The sequence below is a fragment of the Anas platyrhynchos genome, chromosome 1 (genome assembly GCF_047663525.1).
Source record: "Anas platyrhynchos isolate ZD024472 breed Pekin duck chromosome 1, IASCAAS_PekinDuck_T2T, whole genome shotgun sequence".
NCBI classification, from domain to species: Eukaryota; Metazoa; Chordata; class Aves; order Anseriformes; family Anatidae; genus Anas; species Anas platyrhynchos.
In genome coordinates, this window is record NC_092587.1 from 81,434,091 (window position 1) to 81,453,950 (window position 19,860).

General features: G+C 44.6%; 4 protein-coding genes across 4 annotated transcripts in view; 2 read left to right on the forward strand and 2 right to left on the reverse strand.

Moving 5' to 3' along the window:
• The window catches only part of LOC101798133 (T-cell receptor beta-2 chain C region), a 106,234-nt gene that overhangs the window by 34,465 nt on the left and 51,909 nt on the right, over nucleotides 1-19,860 (forward strand). The gene's annotated exons all lie outside the window — the stretch shown is intronic.
• On the forward strand, nucleotides 852-2,143 carry LOC140003368 (uncharacterized). The gene is made up of 2 exons (XM_072043189.1): nucleotides 852-894; nucleotides 1,329-2,143. The coding sequence occupies exons 1-2, from the start codon at nucleotides 852-854 to the stop codon at nucleotides 1,670-1,672; spliced, it is 387 nt and encodes a 128-aa protein (XP_071899290.1). The 3' UTR covers nucleotides 1,673-2,143.
• LOC101792988 (trypsin I-P1) lies at nucleotides 6,008-10,096 on the reverse strand. The gene is made up of 5 exons (NM_001319966.1): nucleotides 10,057-10,096; nucleotides 8,721-8,886; nucleotides 7,857-8,110; nucleotides 6,919-7,055; nucleotides 6,008-6,157 (listed from the first exon to the last, which is right to left on the reverse strand). Exons 1-5 carry the CDS (start codon nucleotides 10,094-10,096, stop codon nucleotides 6,008-6,010), a joined length of 747 nt encoding a protein of 248 aa, NP_001306895.1.
• On the reverse strand, nucleotides 15,481-18,887 carry LOC113842431 (trypsin II-P29). The gene is made up of 5 exons (XM_027449826.3): nucleotides 18,736-18,887; nucleotides 17,398-17,560; nucleotides 16,565-16,818; nucleotides 16,128-16,264; nucleotides 15,481-15,727 (listed from the first exon to the last, which is right to left on the reverse strand). Exons 1-5 carry the CDS (start codon nucleotides 18,776-18,778, stop codon nucleotides 15,578-15,580), a joined length of 747 nt encoding a protein of 248 aa, XP_027305627.2. The 5' UTR covers nucleotides 18,779-18,887; the 3' UTR covers nucleotides 15,481-15,577.

A 19,860-nucleotide genomic window follows, 5' to 3' on the forward strand; every position in this document is an offset into this window, starting at 1 on the left:
CCAGATGGGGGACTGATGAGGATGAGAAGAAGAAGTTGAGTGTAACAGAATGAAGATCCCCCAAGACACACAGATCTGTGATATCTTCCTTTAGCCTTCCAACAGGCTGTGCGGTGACTGAGATGGTCTCCTTCCTTTGACCTAACTCCAGGTACTGGAGCAAAGTAGTGTTCTAGGGACCTTGCAGTGTAGAAGCAAGCAGCAGCATGACAGGGGCAACAAAGTAGGCCATCATTCTCCAGGCTGAGCACAACAGCTTCCCCAATGCACACACACCACATGTTCAATTTATCAGTCACACAGAGTTTTATAAACACACATTTATGAACGTGTGTTATCTGTGGGGAGATATATAACATCTCCTTTTCCTCTGTGTCGGTTTCCTATCTCTCTGCCTATTATTCCTATACCACATGTCAATGTGTGGACTTGAACCATGGCCACTGCAAGCAGACTTACTTGCATTTGTGTATTCTTCTGTTTCTGTTTTTGTCTTTTCTCCTTTCTACTTCATCTCAATTATTATATACCTTATATGCTACCTCAGTTAATTAGGAAATAGACATTCCTGAAATTCAGAGTTAATTAGTTACTGGTATCACCATCATGTTCCTGTTATTGCACACATACACACATATTAAGACAGATGTGCAGAGTTTGTACCACACTATTTTGTGTATTTCCTACTGTTCCTAGGCAGCCAACAGCTTTTTCACATTTTGGGCGGTCTCACATTGCTCCACCCCCTCTCCCACCCCCCCAACACAGTGCATCCATTCCTTCCTCAGCATTTCCTCATCATACCTCTTTCTGCATGAAAGGTCACTGCTGCCACAAGGCAGCCTTTCTCCATGGTTCCCTGCTGGTTTCTTGTGGCCATCTTTGTCTCTGTAGGTAAGTAAATTTTCCTCTCCCTTCAGAATATTCATTGGTTCTTCTGCTACTGCCCCAGTGCTCAGTTGTTGGCAGTGCTCCTTTCCCCATGGCTTTCTGGGGGAATATGGACAATGAATGAGATGAAAAGATTTTCCTCAGCCTCTTACTCAGAAAACTCAACAAGTCTATCTATTCAGTGTTTCTGCCGCATTTTGATAAAACAACTGAGAGCACTTAAGTTATTATTAAATATACATATGTTAAATTTCTAGTACATTTGAAATTGTTTTTTCTTTCTCCTATATGTCTCTGTCAGAGAAATGGGACACTGTCCCATATCCTTGCTGACATTTTTATACCACCCCATCCCACATCATACTTCAAGGATGTGTCTTTGCATCCCTTTCAAACTATTTCACTCCTCACATTTCCTTTCTTTTTTTTTTTTTCAGGATGGGCCCTTCAGCAATCACCAGACACAGTTGTCTATGAGGGAGACGCTCTGATTCTGAACTGTTCAGAAAAAAAAGAGAGTGCATTCTTGACCATGTACTGGTACAAGCTGCCTGTCGGGAAGAATGCCACTCTGCAGCTGATCGTAAATTCAGTGGAAGGTGGCAGAGCAGAGATTGAAAAGGAATTCATAAACCACTTCCAGAGTAGTGGGACTAAGAGCAGCTGCTTATCGGTGGAGACAACTCATGTCCTACTTAATGACTCAGGCACTTATTTCTGCGCTAAGCAAGATACACTGCGAAACAACAGCTGGAGGAGCATACCAAAAACCTCTCCCTGAAAAAGGAGATCTGTGTGAAGCCCATACAGCCCTTTATTTAACAGTAAAACCATTTTCTGCTCTCACCCTCCAGCTCTGTCTACTTAAGGAAAGTGGTGTTTTACTTTGTCTCTTCTGTTCGTACTCTAGTTTTTTTTTTTTAACTTTTTTTTTTAAAGTTTTCTCTACTTTTTTTTTTTTCCCTATATTTTCCTATCCCCAAATCACTTTTTGTCCTTGCTTTCTTGTACTCAGCTCTCTCCTCATTTCTCTGTCATCCATAGATTTCTCTTCTCTTTCTCCTCTAGTCTTCTCTCTGTACCCCTCCCCTTTCTTCTTTGTCCTCTGTGACACCTGTCTCCCATCAATTTCCTTAATCCTCTTCCATTTCTTATTGTTTTCTACATGTTGAATTAACTCACAAACATGCAGGATGTGGAATTAGTTCACATAAACTTTCTTCCACCAGCTGAAAAGCCAATTTTTTTTTTTTTTTTTTAAAGCCAGGAAATTAATTAAATTCAATAATTAATTAGTTACTGGTATCCCCATCATGTTCCTGTGATTGCACACACACACAAATACTAAGATGTGCAGGGTTTGGACCACCCACTAGCTTTTCACATTTTGGGTGGTCTCACATGTCCTTTCTACAAGCTGTTGAAGGCCAAGGGACAGATATGAATCTCCCTAGAGCTTTGGGCAAATACATGAGGGATAAAAACAAAAAGGGAGGCAAAAGTGAAACCTCAGTAATATTGGTTGGAAGAAGCAACATCAGGACTAACGAAGAAGGTTACTGCAATCAAAGACCTCCACTTCAATCAAAGTGTTAGTGAGAAAAGAAACAGCTACAACATCCTATGTTCTTGGCACCCTAAGTTCTTTATTCAGAAAAGAACATAGAGCAGTATTAGTTAAGACTAGCTTAAGGCTAGCTTTAGGACGATGCTAGCTAGGGCACACTTGGCAGGCTAGAAAAATCAGACTGATCATGAGGTGATGTCTAGTCACAGTTTTCGCTTTCAGGAAAAGAAGTCTGGCAGGGATACCTCCCTTTCTTTAATTCGGAAGTGAATTAGGAAGTACTCCCAGGAAGGTTGAACTATAGGGAATATGATTTGCTAACCAGAAAACTGAAGAAACTAAGATGTGACTAAGCACATTTGTTTGTGTCTCCACTATCTTTGCTTCTGTCTGACACGAGTTCTGAGTTGTGAGGTATAGGCATCTTTCACTATTGAGAAGGTCTCTCGAGAATGGAACATATGTTTACATTTAAAAGAATGTAAATGTACTAGCTCTGGCAAGATGTCCCAAGTAATTTCCACAGGCAAGCAAATATCCCCTAGGTCCATGCCTGTTAGCTCCAATGCACAATGATGAAATGACTGACAGTACAACATTCAGAGAGCATTTTTTTGGTCTGCAGGCAGTCCCACATTTTTGTCAATGAGATCAGAACTGTGCCTCTCTTGCAGACAGGCTAAGCAACACTTAACAGCCACATGAATGCTTGGCTTTGCTTTTAGTGGCTCACTAACAAGGGTATCAAAGGCGAGCTGTCTCTTCTCCCTCTTCTAAACAAGCTTGATGGACGAACCAGAACACTCCACCCCTCGTCCCTTCATCTAAACCAGAACACAAATTAACCTAGAATTATTACAGCCTTTGGCAATATCCAGTCCGTGCATTGCTGGTTACCTCTCCCAAGTATCATCCTTACCTCAAGTTGCCCTACATTGGGAATCAAAAAGATTGTTGTGGTCTAACACTGATAGACAGCTAAGTACCACAAAACCTCTCGCTAAACAGGGCCTCAATAAATGTAGCGAATGTTCAGGAAGACGAATGCTTTCATAACGGAAGTACCCTCTTCTTTCTCTCCTTGCCTTCTTTCCCCAGCTTTTATTGCTGAGCTTGATGTCATATAGAACGGAATATCCTTTTGATCAGTTTTGTCTTGCCCACCCCCAGCTTACTGACCTTTGGTGGCAGTAGGGGGGCAGAACTGGAGATAGAGCCTTCATGCTGTGCAAGCACTGCGCAGCAATAGCCAAAACATTGGTGCGACACCAACACTGTTCTAGCTGTAAGTACAATGCAGAGCACTACAAAGGCCGCTGTGTGAAAAGTTCTGCCCCAGTCAGATGCAGTCAGCAAAAAAGGGAACAACTTTGTTGGCTGTCTCTTCATGGCACTGTTCACTAGTGGCACAAGTAGTACTCTAGCCATGTAAGAGGTGAGAGCCTGAGGACATTCCAACAATTTGAGAATCAAGTCTGACATGTCATCTGGAAAGTCGAATTTCTTCTTTACCCACTGAAAGCCCTGACACATGTGGGTGGACAGTGACAGAGATCTGGGACTGTTTCCAAACTTCTCTTCTCCACATGCCTGTCCCTCTTAGTTGAGAATGTACTCTGCCTGCTGATATAAAAGTTTATTTCTCTCCATTTTGTCTCATCCTCCCCATGGTCCTCCAACTTCTTTTCTCCCCTAACATACCTGGCAAAGATATTAAACAGTCTCCACTTGCAGTAGTCAGGGAGGGAAAGACTATGACTTTCAACCTTGACCTTGGTGCAAATACTCTAATGGGAAGGATGCCCTGACTTTTCTGAAAAAAAGAAGAAAAATAAATAATAATAATAAAAAAAAAGGATTCAAGGGCAGATTCTGAGAAGGAATTCAAGAAGAACTTCCAGAACAATGCGACACGAAGCTGTGGTTTGTTATCATTTGTATATTGTGCTGTTCCCCAACTCAGGCAACCATTACTCGAAGCATCTGATAGAGCACAAACCTCTCTAAGTGAAAACAGTACTTGTTCCTTCAAGCCCTGATCTTCTCCTCTCCTTTTCCTCCAGTCCTGGCAGTCCCCGGTTACTCTTGCACTTGTTCCCATTTCTCCCTGTCTCTGTTTTTTCTTTTTACTTTATTTTGTTTATTTGTTTTTAGAAAGCTACATAGTCCACTTCTGCAGCTTTTTCATGGACTTTCCCAGTGCCAGTTAGGGTTAGGGGAATTTAAAACCAGAACCCAGAACAATCTCTGTTCTTTTGACTGGTCCAGGAAAACTAAGGAAGCCCAGCACACCCTGTTAACTGAGAAAAATGGTATAGACGGGAGCCCCAATTAGTAAAAATAGCCTCACTAGGTCATAGCATTGGTACATTAAGAAAACTAGTCCTAGGAAGAGGTTGCTTTCATTTCCCAAGTACAGCTCTCAGGAAAAGTTTAGACATATTGCTGGGTGCCAGGGTCGATGGGGAGAGTTCATGTTCTGACTGCTATTTTCTCCCATAGGAGTATGCTGCCGCCTGAGTGTTCACCACACTCTTTCAGATGTTTTAAGTAGATGTATAGCACCTGAGTACATGCTGATAAACAGAAAGCATCTTCTACTCCAAAATGGTTGTACACAACAGATTCAAAGACTCCTGAAGATGATGCTACAAAATGTTCCAAGGTTCTTCTAGCTGAGAGGAACTACAAACATTTAATATGTTTCTGTGGTGGTTTTACCTTGCTTGGCATCAGAACTCCACCACAACGCTCTCACTCTCTCTCTGTAGAAGAGGAAGGGAAGAATAAAGTATGCTCAAAAGAAAACAAACAAACAAACAAACAAAAAACAAACAAAGAAAACCACAACTTATGGTTGTGGAAAAATTAATTAAAGGGAAGAGGAAGAAAAAACCAACCAAACAAAAACAATAAGCAAAGGCCGCATGGAAGCACACAGAGAGAAAATAAATTACACTCTATTTCCCATCAATGCATGATGGTTGGCCACACCCCAGAAAGCATGGCCTCAGTACATGTAGTAGCTGTTTGGGAGGACAGACATTTTAGTAACAAGAGCCCTGCCACTCCCCGCTTCTCCTTTCCCACCTTTTATTGCTGAGTGTGACATCATATGGTATAGAATATCCTTTTGGTCAGTTTAGGACAACTGTTCTGGTGATGTTCCTCACCATCTCTTGCCCACCCCCAGCCTGCTCATTCTTGCAGGTTGCGGGCTTGGAGGGAGTCCTGATGCTGTGCTAGTATTGGTCAACAATGGACAAAACACTGGTGTGATACCAATGCTGTTCTAGCTACAAGAGCAGCCACAGCACTGTACGGGTCACTGCAGTGAAAGTTAACTCCACCCCTGCCAGACCCCGTACATTTCCCCAGAGTGTTCTGTGTCTCTGTCCTCTACATGATAACCCATGGAAGTACCCAGAGGAACTCTGCACAAAGAAGGTCTGCCTGAAAGCCTTTATTTTTTGATAAGTTTTGTATGTCCAATTCTAAAACAGAAGAAAATGATGAGGAGGAAAAGCAGGTCACATAGAAGACAGTGTCTCAGTTGGCAGCAATAGTTGATTGGATCCAGGAGACATAATTGCAAACCTTAGTGTAAACTCCAGGATAGCCTTTCTGTGCACATCCAATGCCCCAGGAAACAATACCTTGGAGTTGCCCATTGCAGACTACTGGACCACCAGAATCCCCCTATGCAGATAAAGGATACAGACATTCAGCAAACATTTTCAGCATAAACAATAAGCCAGATGTCTCAGAAAACACTGAAATTCTGGAGAGCTCTCATGGGCTTTTTTCACACAGAAACTCTACAATCATCATTTCAGATTACCACTCTAGACTTGATGCTAGTGTGCCTTACTTTAGCTTAGCATAGCTAAGAGTGAGTAAACTGCCTGTTTTTCACAGATGCAGTTCTTGGTTGATGCTCAGGAAATTTGTGTTTTACACATTATTCTGTCAAATATTTCCCTGGAGTTAGGCATAAGTAACACGCAGAGCAATTGCCAGTTGTGTTCATTTACCAGACTTCTTAGAGATTGACGTACTGGGTATTTCATTTTTAGTGAGTCCAAAAGCAACCTTTGCATCCTAAGCTCTATATCCACTGTGATTATTGTTGATTCTGTGGTGCAGCACTCCTCCATTTTCAGAGGCCTAAACTGCAGAAGGTGGCATACTCTGCTTGTGGAGAATTAGGCCAGAGAGGTGCATCATGTCCCCAAAACAAAAACAAAACAACTCATCAACAACAAAAGAAAATGCCCAAGAAGGACAAATTGAGTGAAAAACCTAACTTGCTCAGTAAGTAACCTCTATCCTAAGCCTCCACTGTTAGTCAAAAAACAGGGGTCAAACGTGCCACTGAGGATAGCAGCTTCTTTAACATGATATCCTCTTCCACTAGCAAACTGCAGGAGAGATACAGGTAGGAGAGGCAGATGTTTTACCTGGCAGGAGTCTTTCCCTCCTTCCAGGTATCCTACACATATCATGTTGCTAGTAATTTGGCCGGGGTAGGCACTGCTGCACTGGCTTGAGGAGAGTACAGGAGCTCTCAGGCACTGCAAGTTATCTGGATACAGACCTACAAGAAAATAGAGAAATGTCTGATGACATGTCTGATTTGATTTCAGAGCCCGGAGAAGCCACCTTTCTTTGCAGAAAAGTCATTGCTCAACACCCTAATTTATTAGTCCTCATTTTTCCTCTGAAGGAAAATCACAGCCTGGATTCTATTTAGGTGGAAGAGATTCTGCCCATGGGTCCACTGTTCTACATTTCAGCTGCATAAACATTTGTGATATCTAGAAAACCATCAACTGGCAAGTGTGGAGCTAAGAGCTATTCCTTTAGTGCATATGTTGGAGAAAACATGGGTCTGAGGAAAAGCATCCTCTCCTCTGGTGTAGGTTTGGTGGTTTTCAGAGAATTAGATAGCCACCATCATCTGCACATCAGCCACCATCTGCACTTCTGACTATTGGTGTAGGAGAGTGGAGCTCTCTTGTAGCAATTTTAGATGCACATATTTTTATCATGTTCTCAGAGAACTGGCAACTCTATTAACATTAGCTAAATTGCTAGCGCTTGGCACTGCGTAGTGCCAAGGCACATAATGTATGGTAAAGTAGGCATCCTAGTGAAGGGCACTTGGATGACCTAAATGATTCCATTTTCATAACATACAACAAGAGGAAGGACCAGGCTTGCCATTAGAGCATTTAAATGGTTACTGTCCTACACAGATCATTTATAGTCATTCCTCAAAAAGGCCTAACCTGCAGCAATATTCTGTTCTTTACCCTGTACTGTTTGGACCTAATTGTGAGGTCTTTGAATGGCTCCCAGGCCCTCAGAATGCTGTACATTCTCTCTGAGCACTCACTGCCACTGCTGAGTGTGTTGCCCCATCCAGAGATTAGGCATGTGGTGCCAGTGGCCACACAGCTGGTAGGAAGAGGAACTGTGTTGACATAGGAGTTGAGTGTGGCTGCTTTGGAAAGTTTGATGAGCATAATGTCGTTGTCCAGCGTGTAGGCGTTGTAGCCAGAGTGGCGGATGACTTTAGATGAACTTATGGTCTGCTCAGTGCCTTCTTGGGATGCCAGGTTGTGTTCCCCAAGTTTCACTTGGATGGAACTGGAAAAGACAAAGAATGTCATATACTTTACAGTTACTGACATTGTAGTTTGTAGAATCCTCCCTGTCACTGTATGCACTAGCTTCAACATCATTATAGTAGTAGCTTTTTTCACTCAGGGTACCTTTATTGTCCTGCAATAGCTCCTGGGCATCCTCAGTGAGATTTTATGCACACCCAGTTCAGCTGGTGAATTCAGGAAGGATTACTTTTCTGAGCTGGGTCAAATTAAATATATTACAGTGCCTTATACAAACCTTCTGGAAAAAGACAAACTGGTACCACCAAGAGGTCATTCCTCTTCTTGTTCTCCAGTAACTAGGTTGTAATAAGATTAATGCAATTTACAAGAGATCACAGCCCATAATTTGTTGTTAGATAATCACATTGTCATTTCAGAAAGTAACCTGCATTCACAGAAACATTTGCAAAAATGGAAAACCCCATATGATGCCCCAGCCCAGCTTTCTGAATGAACCATCCATTCCTTGATTGTCTCCTGTCAGAGCTGGGTCCGTTGCATATTTGAATCTCATACATATTAGAATCTCACTGTTAAAAGTGAACTGGAAGAAATAGGTTATGGAAGAATATATTTTTTCCACTCACGACTTGTAGCAGTGAGCCGCTGACAGGACCCACTGGCTGCTGATGAGAGAACCTCCACAGAAGTGATACCCAGAATTCAGGGACACCTGATATGGAATAGAGTTCTTTGTACAGGTGTAGCCTCCCACAATCTTGTCATCATCATCATCACTGATGGGGAAGGCAACTGGGAGATAAGAAGTAGCATATGTTAACATCTGACATAAGGAACTTTGTGGTGTTGTGATTGCCTGAAGTGTCTCTTTTGTAGGCTCTGGTCCTATTAAAATGCACAGTGGCAGCGGTGGGCAAGTCTAACAGACATTTGTTTACTGTTCCCTATAATAAGCTGATTGAACTTAGATTGGTAGATCATCTATTTGCATCTAAAGCACTGGCTGCTGGTCCCAGGCTGAAACTAAGAATACAGAAACATTTTGTTGGACAGGATCAAGGGTCTGTTTGTCCCAGGATCCTTGTGGTGGTTTTACTCAGGTGGATAGCACAGTTCCACCACGGCCGCACTCATGCCCTCTCTTCAAAGATGAGGGGAAGCAGGAAGCAGGCCCTGGGAAGCAGGCCTCAATACACATAGTGGTTGTTCGGGAGGAGATGCTTCCACAACAAGAGCCATCCCCTCTCCTTCCCCATTCCCACCTTTTATTGCTGAGCGTTACATCATGTGGTATGGAATATCCCTTTGGTTGGTTTAGGTCAGCTGCCCCAGCAATGTCCCCTCCCCATCACTTGCCCACCCCCAGCCTGCTGGTTCTTGAGGGCTTGGAGGGAGTCCTGATGCGGTGCCAGTATTGTGCAGCAATACACAAAACACTGGTGTGATACTAGTGCTGTTCAAGCTACAAGTGCAGAGCACAGCACTGTATGGGCTACTGCAAGGAAAGTTAACTCCATTCCAGCCAGACCCAGCACAATCCTGTCTGCAGGAGTAGTCAATAGCAGACTGAGTCAAAGTACAGGATAAGTCTGCAGTGGTATTTCCTTGGAACACTCCTCAGTGTTCCAAGAAATAACAACAACAGGACTTCCTGAGCAAGACATATTATCTTTGTACTTCATTTTTCTTGACAGTCATGAATTTATAAAGTCAGTTATTGAAACTATATAGTCATTTCAATATTCCTGGGTCAAGAACCCTTATGAGGGCATTCATTCCACAGTCTGTGAAACAAACTATCCTGAACAGATATGTAGCAGTCAAAAGAAGTTGCAGTGCTCTTTCTTAAAACTTTTGCAAGGTGTAATTGGACTTAACTTTTTCACAAGAGACTACCTTGCAAATTTCTTCAGAAATAAGCTTCATTATACATTACAAAAGTAAATTTAAAAATATACTCACCAGCCACACCAACAAAGGCGACAAACAGTATGTATTTCATGATCTTGACACAGCCTCAAGCCCAGACTGGTGGACTGGAAATGTAACCTGCTGGAAATATATTTTCTGAAATGGCCTTATCTATGGCCCAAGGTTTTCTCCAGGGAAAAATACACAGTGGAAAATTTGAAGATCCAAATACAGATATTAAAAGGAACTGTCAGAAGGTAAAAATAACTTATCAACTAAGCACAAACATTTCTTAAGATAGCTCTCTTAAATTATTTCAAAGAGTAACCTTCAGTATAAAAATATATTTTGGCTTTGGAAGTTGTGTAGTTGTTTGTCCTTCTCACTTTTGTATGCAGCACTTGTTGATAGCAAACCTTTGAGATTCCTCTGCACTTATGAAGTCATTTTTAAGAACATATGCTTTTTCCATAAGCTGAATATTGTAGGTAAAAGACTATAGGACAATTTACATTTATTTTAACAACAAAAAACAACCAAGTAAACAAAACAACCAACCAACCAACCAACAAACAAACAAAAGAGAAACTTTGTGTTTTCTTAAATTAACTTTAAAAAAATAATTTCCTTAATTATCTTGTCTTCTCATCTGTACAGAGTGCTTACTAAAAATTATTCATCGGTAATTTCAGTAAGAGAGTATGAGAAAGCTATTCTGTATTACCCACCACTTCTTAAGTTAAATTTTCCAAATGTGGGAATGCTCACCAGTTTTCTTTGAAAGCATTTTTCTCATCTAATCTAAATGATCATAACAGATTAAGCAGTGAATCACATTTTCTAATTCATTTTGGAATATTCTACATATAGTGGCTTTTGCACAGAAAAATTTCCGTATAAATTGATATTTATGGATATAATGTATGTGAACAAAAATACTGTGATCACAAATAATGAGATTTCCTGAGATTCTTCTCTGAATCTGTGATAATTTCTTCTACGATAATGAGCTCCTTAAAGCTTAATGTGTTAGGCAATTAACAATTTTCCAAGCGTCTGCCATGCCACTTCCTGAAAGACATCAGAAAATCTCAAGTATCCATTAACAAAAGTAATATACTTTGTGATGCTAAAATAGCATAAGAGACTAAATTAAAATTATCTTTCTACGGGGTATCGGGGAATACTCCACACTATTGGATAAATTTTCTTGGGCTTTAATAAGCATACAGTTTTCTTACAAAAAATCTTAATATGAAAAACAAATAAGGATTAGAGATGTCTTCTGGAAAAGGAATTATAATGTTTATGGTAGTAAGCATGGTAGAAAGTATCAGAGCAATCTAAGTGCATCACACACAAATAGGGCAAAAGCATTTCCACGCTGAAATAGTGTTTATTTTGATTCTGCTGTTAATTTCATTCATAAAGACATACCACTGCAATAGAGAATGGCTATCATCAGGCATTTTAAATGTTGTTTCTCATGCCAAATCTGATAACTGATTTTGGTAACTTATAGGCTACAAAGGCTATCTCGCGTTCCTATTTTGCACATTTATTTATGCTAGTTTACATAGCCAGTTTCTTCTCCCTCCTCCGACCAAGCTTCATGGACAAATCAGAGCACGGGGAGGGGCATCAGTCTCTAGCCTCTTCTCTCTTAATGCACACTGTTCTGGAACAGCTGCTCCTAACCATGCTGACCATTTTGCTTGCTCTTCTGCCTGGTGAGAGACAATAGATCCATCTGCAGCGTCATCCAGGCCATGCTGGACTGGTGTGAGGTGAAGGGCCATTTTTGGCCACTGTCCATACTTCTCCTTTTCACTTCTTCTCTCTGACTCATGCAGGTGCTGGGGTTGGAAAACTCATCACACAATGGCCAGAGGAAACCCTCAAGAGAGCTGGAGAGACTGTGGACATCTCCTGTTACCAGAATAATAGCCACCAACTTGCCTATATGTTCCGGTAGCAGCAGCCTCCAGGGAGTAGCCTTAAGTTAGTAGCCAGCACTTCTCTGTGGTTGCAGAAGTCTTATGCGGAAGGTTACAGTGAGGCCAAGTTTGAGATCAGCAGAGACAACAGTGAACTCTCTGTTATAGCTATCAAGAATGTGACACGCAAGGATGCAGCCACGTATTTCTGTGCTGCGAGTGATCACACGGTATCGTGAGGGGGTTGAGCACTAACATAAAATCCCCACCTTGCCAGAATGGGAGACAAAGTCTCTGAAAAATGTGAGACAGATTGGAGAGGGGCAGAGGAAGAGCAGAAGGAACTCAAGGGCAAAGTAAGTTAATGGAACCGGCACTCTTTGGAGGGAAGAGGGTCAAGCAAACCAATGCAGCAGCACCTAGTATTTTTGAAGACAAAAACCCTTTAGACATACAAACACACAGGTCGGCGTTAAGTATTGAAGCACTGCTGGCGTGGTTAGTAAAAGGCAGCAGATACTTCTCAGGACTAGTGCTACAGCAGCACAGGCGTGTTCTGGGCCACTAGTCCCCACAGCAGGCCCTACCGTGGCACCAAGCAGAGAGAGAGGGTGGTAAGAGAAGGGTGGCTGTTGAGGGAGGAGAGCCCAGCCTCTGGCAATGGACATGGGAGGCTGACACCAGTCCAGGTGGGAGGAAGCATACCCAGGGCACCAGGCATTCAATCCACTGTGGAGAGGGCAGCCCCTTGGCAGCTTCACAAGTAACAATGTGCCCTGGCAGACACTTTTAGCCACCTGCTCCACACACCTCTTAACTGCCACAGGAACGCATACAGTTCTGAGCAGGACTAAGGCACCTCTTGATGGCAAAAATGCATGGCTAGAGTGCTGCCTAACTAGGCTTGCAATTTCCGTATCCCACCTCCCCCTTTTAAGGCTCCCTTCTAGACCCAGGGAAGGAACCGTCACCCCCCGTGTGGAAGCACATGGTATGTGGGCAAAGCTGTGGTCTGGTCTGCTCATGAGAATGACAGGCACCTTGGCATTGGTACATGGGACACTAGTACTGTAGGCAGTCAGTCAAAAAGGAGCTTAAAAAACAGATCATCCACTCTCAAAGGCATACATGACATCGCAGGGGGCTGGGTTGGTTATCTCCTTAGAGGGAAAAGGTCTCTCAGACAGTCTCTGTGCTACCTGCTTACGTCAAGCAGCAGACACTCCTGACCCCTTCCCAGACTAATGCCAGAGCTTGCAGCAGAAATCCTGAATCCTTGTTCCTAAGTCCTTGACAACAGACATATAGTGAAAGTACCCCATACAGGTCTCTCCCCATTCTCTGTGAATCCCAGTAATAAAGAGGGCACACCTGTAGGCGCAATGGTGCTGGAGCTCATGGCACAAACAGATCTCAAATGGACAATTCAGAGATCATCCAGGAGACAGGCCCCATCAGAAAAGAATTCAGGCTATTTGTCGGGAACTCTGAAAGATGAACTGACTCCTTTGTGTCCAGGTTCAAATTAGAACATCTTCCCTCCCTCTCTCCCACCTCCTCCACTTTCTTTAAGATGACGAAGCTCTCCGTGGAATGTAAATGCCCTCTTCTGATCACTGTGGGTGAACATCCCACAGGCCCATTTTTCGGGCTCTTTCCAAACATAAACTCCTATGGTGGGTCCAATTCTCCAGGTGCAAACAATTCTCTCAATGAGTGCAGTGGCACTGCAGCAGAACGCTGGTGGCTCCAGGGGCATGGGAGAAAGAAATAAGGAGGGTTGCTAAATGGAGAGCAGCCGTGTTGGGTATTATCAGTGGTCTGGCAATGACAGCTTGCATTTCTAGAAATACGTTCTCCTAGTTCAGGCATTTCAGTCAGCTGTGTCATTGCTGTACTCAGATAAAATAGGTAAATTTGTCCAGTCTGATGCAAGATCCTGGGAAAGGGAAAGCTGGACAAACTGTATGCTGACAAAGATAAAGCTCTCCAGGAGCATAAAGCAGAGGAGTTTCTGAGGCTAGTCCTCATCCACATCACAGAGCTTGGTCGTGGAGGAACCATGCATTCTCTCTTCCTCCTTCTATCTTGCTGGGAGCCACTGGTACATTCTTTAAAGCTGCTGAGTCTAGCTACCTGCACACCCGAGCAAACCTTCTCTCACAGGCTCTTGCCTTGTCCTCTCTACTGGCCCTTCTCTTTCCCCAGTAGAATTACATTCTGTTTTTCCTCAATTTCCACCCATGTCAGAGACAAGGACAGTCTCTGACAAGGAGCAGTTTCTCCTGACAAAACCTGAAGTGGCAAGAACTAGCAGGGACTGGACAGGCCCCATGGTCATATCCCTCCTTCTCATATGCTAAGTGCCAATGTGCCCTAGGGGCAGTGGAGACCATATGAAGCTTTCACACATCACATAGAACATATTTTCTTCCCCTCTGGGAAGAGCTATAGCGTTTCAAGTGACTTCCGTTTCCTTCTTTAAAAGCAGGGTTAAAAAAGAGTGACGGGGAATATCCGCTACCAATTCTGCTGAGATGTACACCACTCTCACAGACAGAGCATGCCCTTTCTACAAATCTTTGATGGCCAAGGGACAGGTATGAATCTCTTTAGAGCTTCCGGAAAATGCATGAGGGATAACAACAAAAAGGGAGGAAAACGTGAAAACCTCAGTTAGCTAGGACACGCTTGGCAAACTAGAAAAAGCAGACTGATCATGAGGTGGTGTCTAGTCACAGCTTTTGCTTTCAGGAAAAAAAGCAGTTTATACTGCCTCAGGGTCCTTTGGGGAAGGTCTTTCTTGCCACACTCTACATATCATGTGCTGGATGAGATGGGTTAAACACATCATTTAAAACTGGAACTCCCCAGTTCTCTATGTATGTTCAGGGCCCAGAGCTTCTGCCAAAGCTGATCTCTGTCCTTCCTTTCTTAACTGATTTCCCTCGATGCTTTACACTGCAGTTCATGCCTGGGGTATTTTTCCCTGTTTGCTGTTGGCTGCCTTTCCCTAGCAGCTAGTCTGTGTTACCTGCTGGACCCTGGTGGACACAGTCCGCCTGTCTCAAATGTCCTGGGGCAAGTGAAGGAGAACATATCACTGCCCACAGGTGTTGCCTGTAGCCTGATTGCTCTGTGCTTCCGGATTCTGCCTGCTGTCCCACCTAGTGCCATAGCAGTAATGGCCACCATCAAAGCTGTTACGGTGCCAGTGAGAAGAAAACTTTGCCACTGGCAGGAGCAAATTGGAACTCTGCTCTGCTGCTGTAGGAACCCGCTCCCCAGAGACCTGCTCCTTTTCTCAGTAAGAGGGCCAGGAGCAAAGAAAAGGAGGTGCCTGGCTCAGAAGACTTCTTGGATGGTGGAATAGTACCATATTTCCATAGCCTGACAGCCCAGCAGCTCTAGGGTGCTGCTCCCAGTGCACACACCTGAACCGGAACAGCACGGAAGGTTCAGGAGGAGCTGGTGGAAGGCTGCAGGGAACCCCACTTGTCTCTGATGAGCTACAGTCCCCAAAGTAAATGTCTGTAAGGCTCTTTAAGTTAGATATTTATTTGTGCTGTTGTCTTCTTAGGGAAAGCATTAGGGCGGGAGGGTAGTGGCCAAGGAGCCAGGTGGTTGTCAAGGTATCAGTAGGCTGCAATGGTCTCTTGGATCCAATCAACATAATTGCAGACCTTGGTGTAGACACCAGGATAACCCTGCAGAGCACACCCGATTCCCCATGACACAATGCCCTGGAGTTCTCCGTTGCACACAACTGGTCCACCTGAGTCACCCTGGAGGGGAAAATTTAGAGGCACAAGATGATTTAAAAGCAGAATCTCACCCAGAAAGTTTTTGACTTGGCACAAAGAATCCAGGGAATGCAAAACAAAGCGCAGCAGGCCCTGATACGGGAGCACAGAGAGATACCCCCCCGTGCTTGCTGGCCTCCCCTAGCCCCCCAGAATTCACTGGTATTGCGCTCAGTGCCAACCAGCAGATGCGGCTGGGCCTGCTATTTTCAGTGAAGTCCACCCTGTACCCAAAGCCTGCTGCAAAGGGTGCGTCAGAAGAGAGCAACTGGCGAGAAGGAGGCTGAAGCTAAGCAGGCTGCCAAGCTCCGATGTATACCGTGCAGCCTGGGGCACCCTGGCAGTGTGTGGCCCAGGGCTCTGCGCAGGCATCAACTCCTACCTGGCATGAGTCTTTCCCACCCTCCAGGAATCCTATGCAGATCATGTTGCTGGTGATTTCACCCGGGTAAGCATCTTGGCACTCTTGGTTAGTCAGAATTGGCGCTTGCAGGCACTGGAGGAGTTCAGGGTAATAGGCTGCCGGGAGAGCAGTAACAATTTTAGGTTTTGTCTTGGGACTCAGTACTGTCAGTGATCAGAAAGACCAACGACCTATATGCGAGAGCCATCCAGCAGAGCAGGGTAAAGTAAAACAGTGAAGTGCATTGTAGATTGAGACACACTGGCAGGGCAGCGTGAAGTCAGGGCAGCGTGGAGGACTTGCGGGCACAACAAGAAAAGGCTGCAAAGAAGGGGTGAACTGTACATGGGTCTCACGAGCATGGTGGTAGAGCAGGAGAAGTGTGAAAGCTACATGCGGTGTGTGTAGATACTCACTGCCACTGCTCAGTGTGTTTCCCCAGCCCGAAATCAGGCACTCCGTCCCCGCCTTGGCACAAGAGGTGGGCAGGGCTATGGGTTGAACGTCGGCACTGTAGTCCACGGCGGATGCCAGCTTGATCAACATAATGTCATTATTAAGGGTTCTTGAACTGTAGTTAGGATGGCGAATGATTACGGAAGAACTCCTGACTACTTCACTGTCTTCCTGCACATCAATGTTGTACTCTCCCAGCCTCACTTGTATACGGCTGCAAAATTGTCAGCAGAGAAAAGCAGCAGTTAGCCATGGGTAGAACAACTGGCTGCCACGTGGGGACCGGCAAACACTTGAAAGCGAGTAAGGGAGTCCTGTGCTAATCAATGGTTTGTGTGTCACGCAGCTCTAGGAACTTCACGATTTCATGGAAGACTGAGTTGGGAGAGCATTGCCAGATAGGCAAGAAAGGGAGATTCAGTTTCCTGTTTCTCCCTCTGCACAGAAATGTGCCCTAAACTCAGGAAGAGAGAATGGAGAAAGTCTGGAGGAATGAGAAAGAAGAAAGCGGTAATAGTAAGCCCCATGGATGTGTAAATGTAGACCGAAGGGCATGTTAGGATGCACAGAAAAGGATGCTAGGAGTGCAGGAATACTGGAAAGACCACGTAACACAGCAGGACTGAGGCTAGGGTTTCTCCTTTGGCTTCAGGTACACCATGCATTGCCCCGCCCCTGTCCCTCCCCCCATGCATGCATGGTCTTCTCTTGAGAGGCACCGGCGTTCTAGATGTGGTAGGTTTGTAAGATTTGAGCAGAATCCACCCAGATAAACAACCCAAGCCATACGTACGATTTGTAGCAGTGAGCAGCTGACACGACCCACTGGTTGTTGATGAGGGATCCTCCACAAAAGTGATAGCCAGCATTCAGGGACACCTGGTAGGGAACTGAATGCTCTGGGCAGTTGTAGCCTCCCACAATCTTGTCATCATCAGCAGCTCTAGGGAAAGCAACTGAGGAAAAGAGAATTGGGTTTCACAGCACTATGCCTGAATCCGTTCTCTTAAAGTGTAGCAGCAGCCAGTGAGCTACAGAGAATGAGCAAGAGCCAAGACAGCTTGAAACTTCAGAAGTCTTCAGGCAACTCCTGAAATATCCTGCTGAGTTCTTTCTGCACTACTCTGAAACACCAGGCTTTGTCTGTACCACCTGAAGTCAGGAAGAGAACAGGAGAGCACAAGCTGCCAAAAAACTTCATAAATGAAATGTACGCAGCCTTCACTGTGTTCCTTCCGGGGCACCTTTGGGTTGGGATGAGACAGCTGTGCCATGGTAGAAAGCGTATGGAAAACGGGCAAATGCAGTTGAGAGAACTTCTTCATTTGCAGGGGTGAGACAAAGGGTGAGCAAGAGAGGTAGAAAAACTTGGTAGTGAAGGATTCAGAGAGAACACAAAGGCTTCACAGAGTTGGAGGATGATGTCACAGCAGAATGTAAGAAAGATGGTATTTGTTGAAGCCAACAGAACAGTGGTCTCCAGCCTTTTTGATTGCATACCCGTATCAGTAAAACACCTTCCCACAGCCCTGACATATGTCTATTTGTTCATTTCAAAGTTACGTACTTGCCCTACTGAACTTCAAATGTTTTCCTCCCACACTGTAATGCACAACCCCAGAGGTGCATGCACCCCATTTTAGAACCCACTGCACTAGAACATTGCAGGCTGGGATCCTGCCTCTGACCATCCATTACAGAGGCAAGGAGCAGAAGATGACTTCATAAACCGCAATGGACTTCTCTTTCACAAATGTGTTGCCCGTCCATCCGCCCTATCCTCTTCCCCTCTAACTCACCTTCACCCCCCCCAGATTTTTTCAGGCCATGTCCTTTGCTGTTTTTGAACCTGCCCAAATGCCCAGCTGTCTTTCATACTCCCTAATTCTTGTAGACAAGGAGACAGCAAGCCCTGCATTGTTTTATGCACCCTTGTCTTGTCCTACCTTCTCCACCTCTCTAGGAGGCTGAGAGTCTATGTCTCTGACATGGGTGGAAATTGAGGAAAAACAGAATGTCATGCTACTGGGGAAAGAGAAGGGCCAGTAGAGAGGACAAGGCAAGAGCCTGTGAGAGAAGGTTTGCTCAGGTGTGCAGGTAGCTAGAAGATCAGTATCATTAGAGAACGTACCAGCGGCTCCCAGGCAGGAGAGAAGGAGGAAGAGAGAATGCATGGTGCCTCCACGACCAAGCTCTGTGATGTGGATGAGGACTAGCCTCAGAAACTCCTCTGCTTTATGCTCCTGGAGAGCTTTATCTTTGTCAGCCCATGGTCTCTCCAGCTTTCCCTTTCCCAGGATCTTGCATCAGACTGGACGAATTTACCTATTTTATCTGAGTACAGCAATGACACAGCTGACTGAAATGCCTGAACTAGGAGAACGTATTTCTAGAAATGCAAGCTGTCATTGCCAGACCACTGATAATACCCAACACGGCTGCTCTCCATTTAGCAACCCTCCTTATTTCTTTCTCCCATGCCCCTGGAGCCACCAGCGTTCTGCTGCAGTGCCACTGCACTCATTGAGAGAATTGTTTGCACCTGGAGAATTGGACCCACCATAGGAGTTTATGTTTGGAAAGAGCCCGAAAAATGGGCCTGTGGGATGTTCACCCACAGTGATCAGAAGAGGGCATTTACATTCCACGGAGAGCTTCGTCATCTTAAAGAAAGTGGAGGAGGTGGGAGAGAGGGAGGGAAGATGTTCTAATTTGAACCTGAACACAAAGGAGTCAGTTCATCTTTCAGAGTTCCCGATGAACAGCCTGAATTCTTTTCTGATGGGGCCTGTCTCCTGGATGATCTCTGAGTTTTCCATTTGAGATCTGTTTGTGCCATGAGCTCCAGCACCATTGCGCCTACAGGTGTGCCCTCTTCGTTACTGGGATTCACAGAGAATGGGGAGAGACATGTATGGGGTACTTTCACTATATGTCTGTCATCAAGGACTTAGGAACAAGGATTCAGGACTTCTGCTGCAAGCTCTGGCATTAGTCTGGGAAGGGGTCAGGAGTGTCCGCTGCTTGACGTAAGCAGGTAGCACAGAGACTGTCTGAGAGACCTTTTCCCTCTAAGGAGATTACCAACCCAGCCCCCTGCGATGTCATGTATGCCTTTGAGAGTGGATGATCTGTTTTTTAAACTGCTGAAGAATAAAAAAAAAAAAAAAAAAAAAGAGTGAGAGAGAGATAGAAAGAGAGAGAGTCTTGTATTTTAGTCTGGGCTTCCTGAGGCCTCGGGAGGAAGTGGGTACAG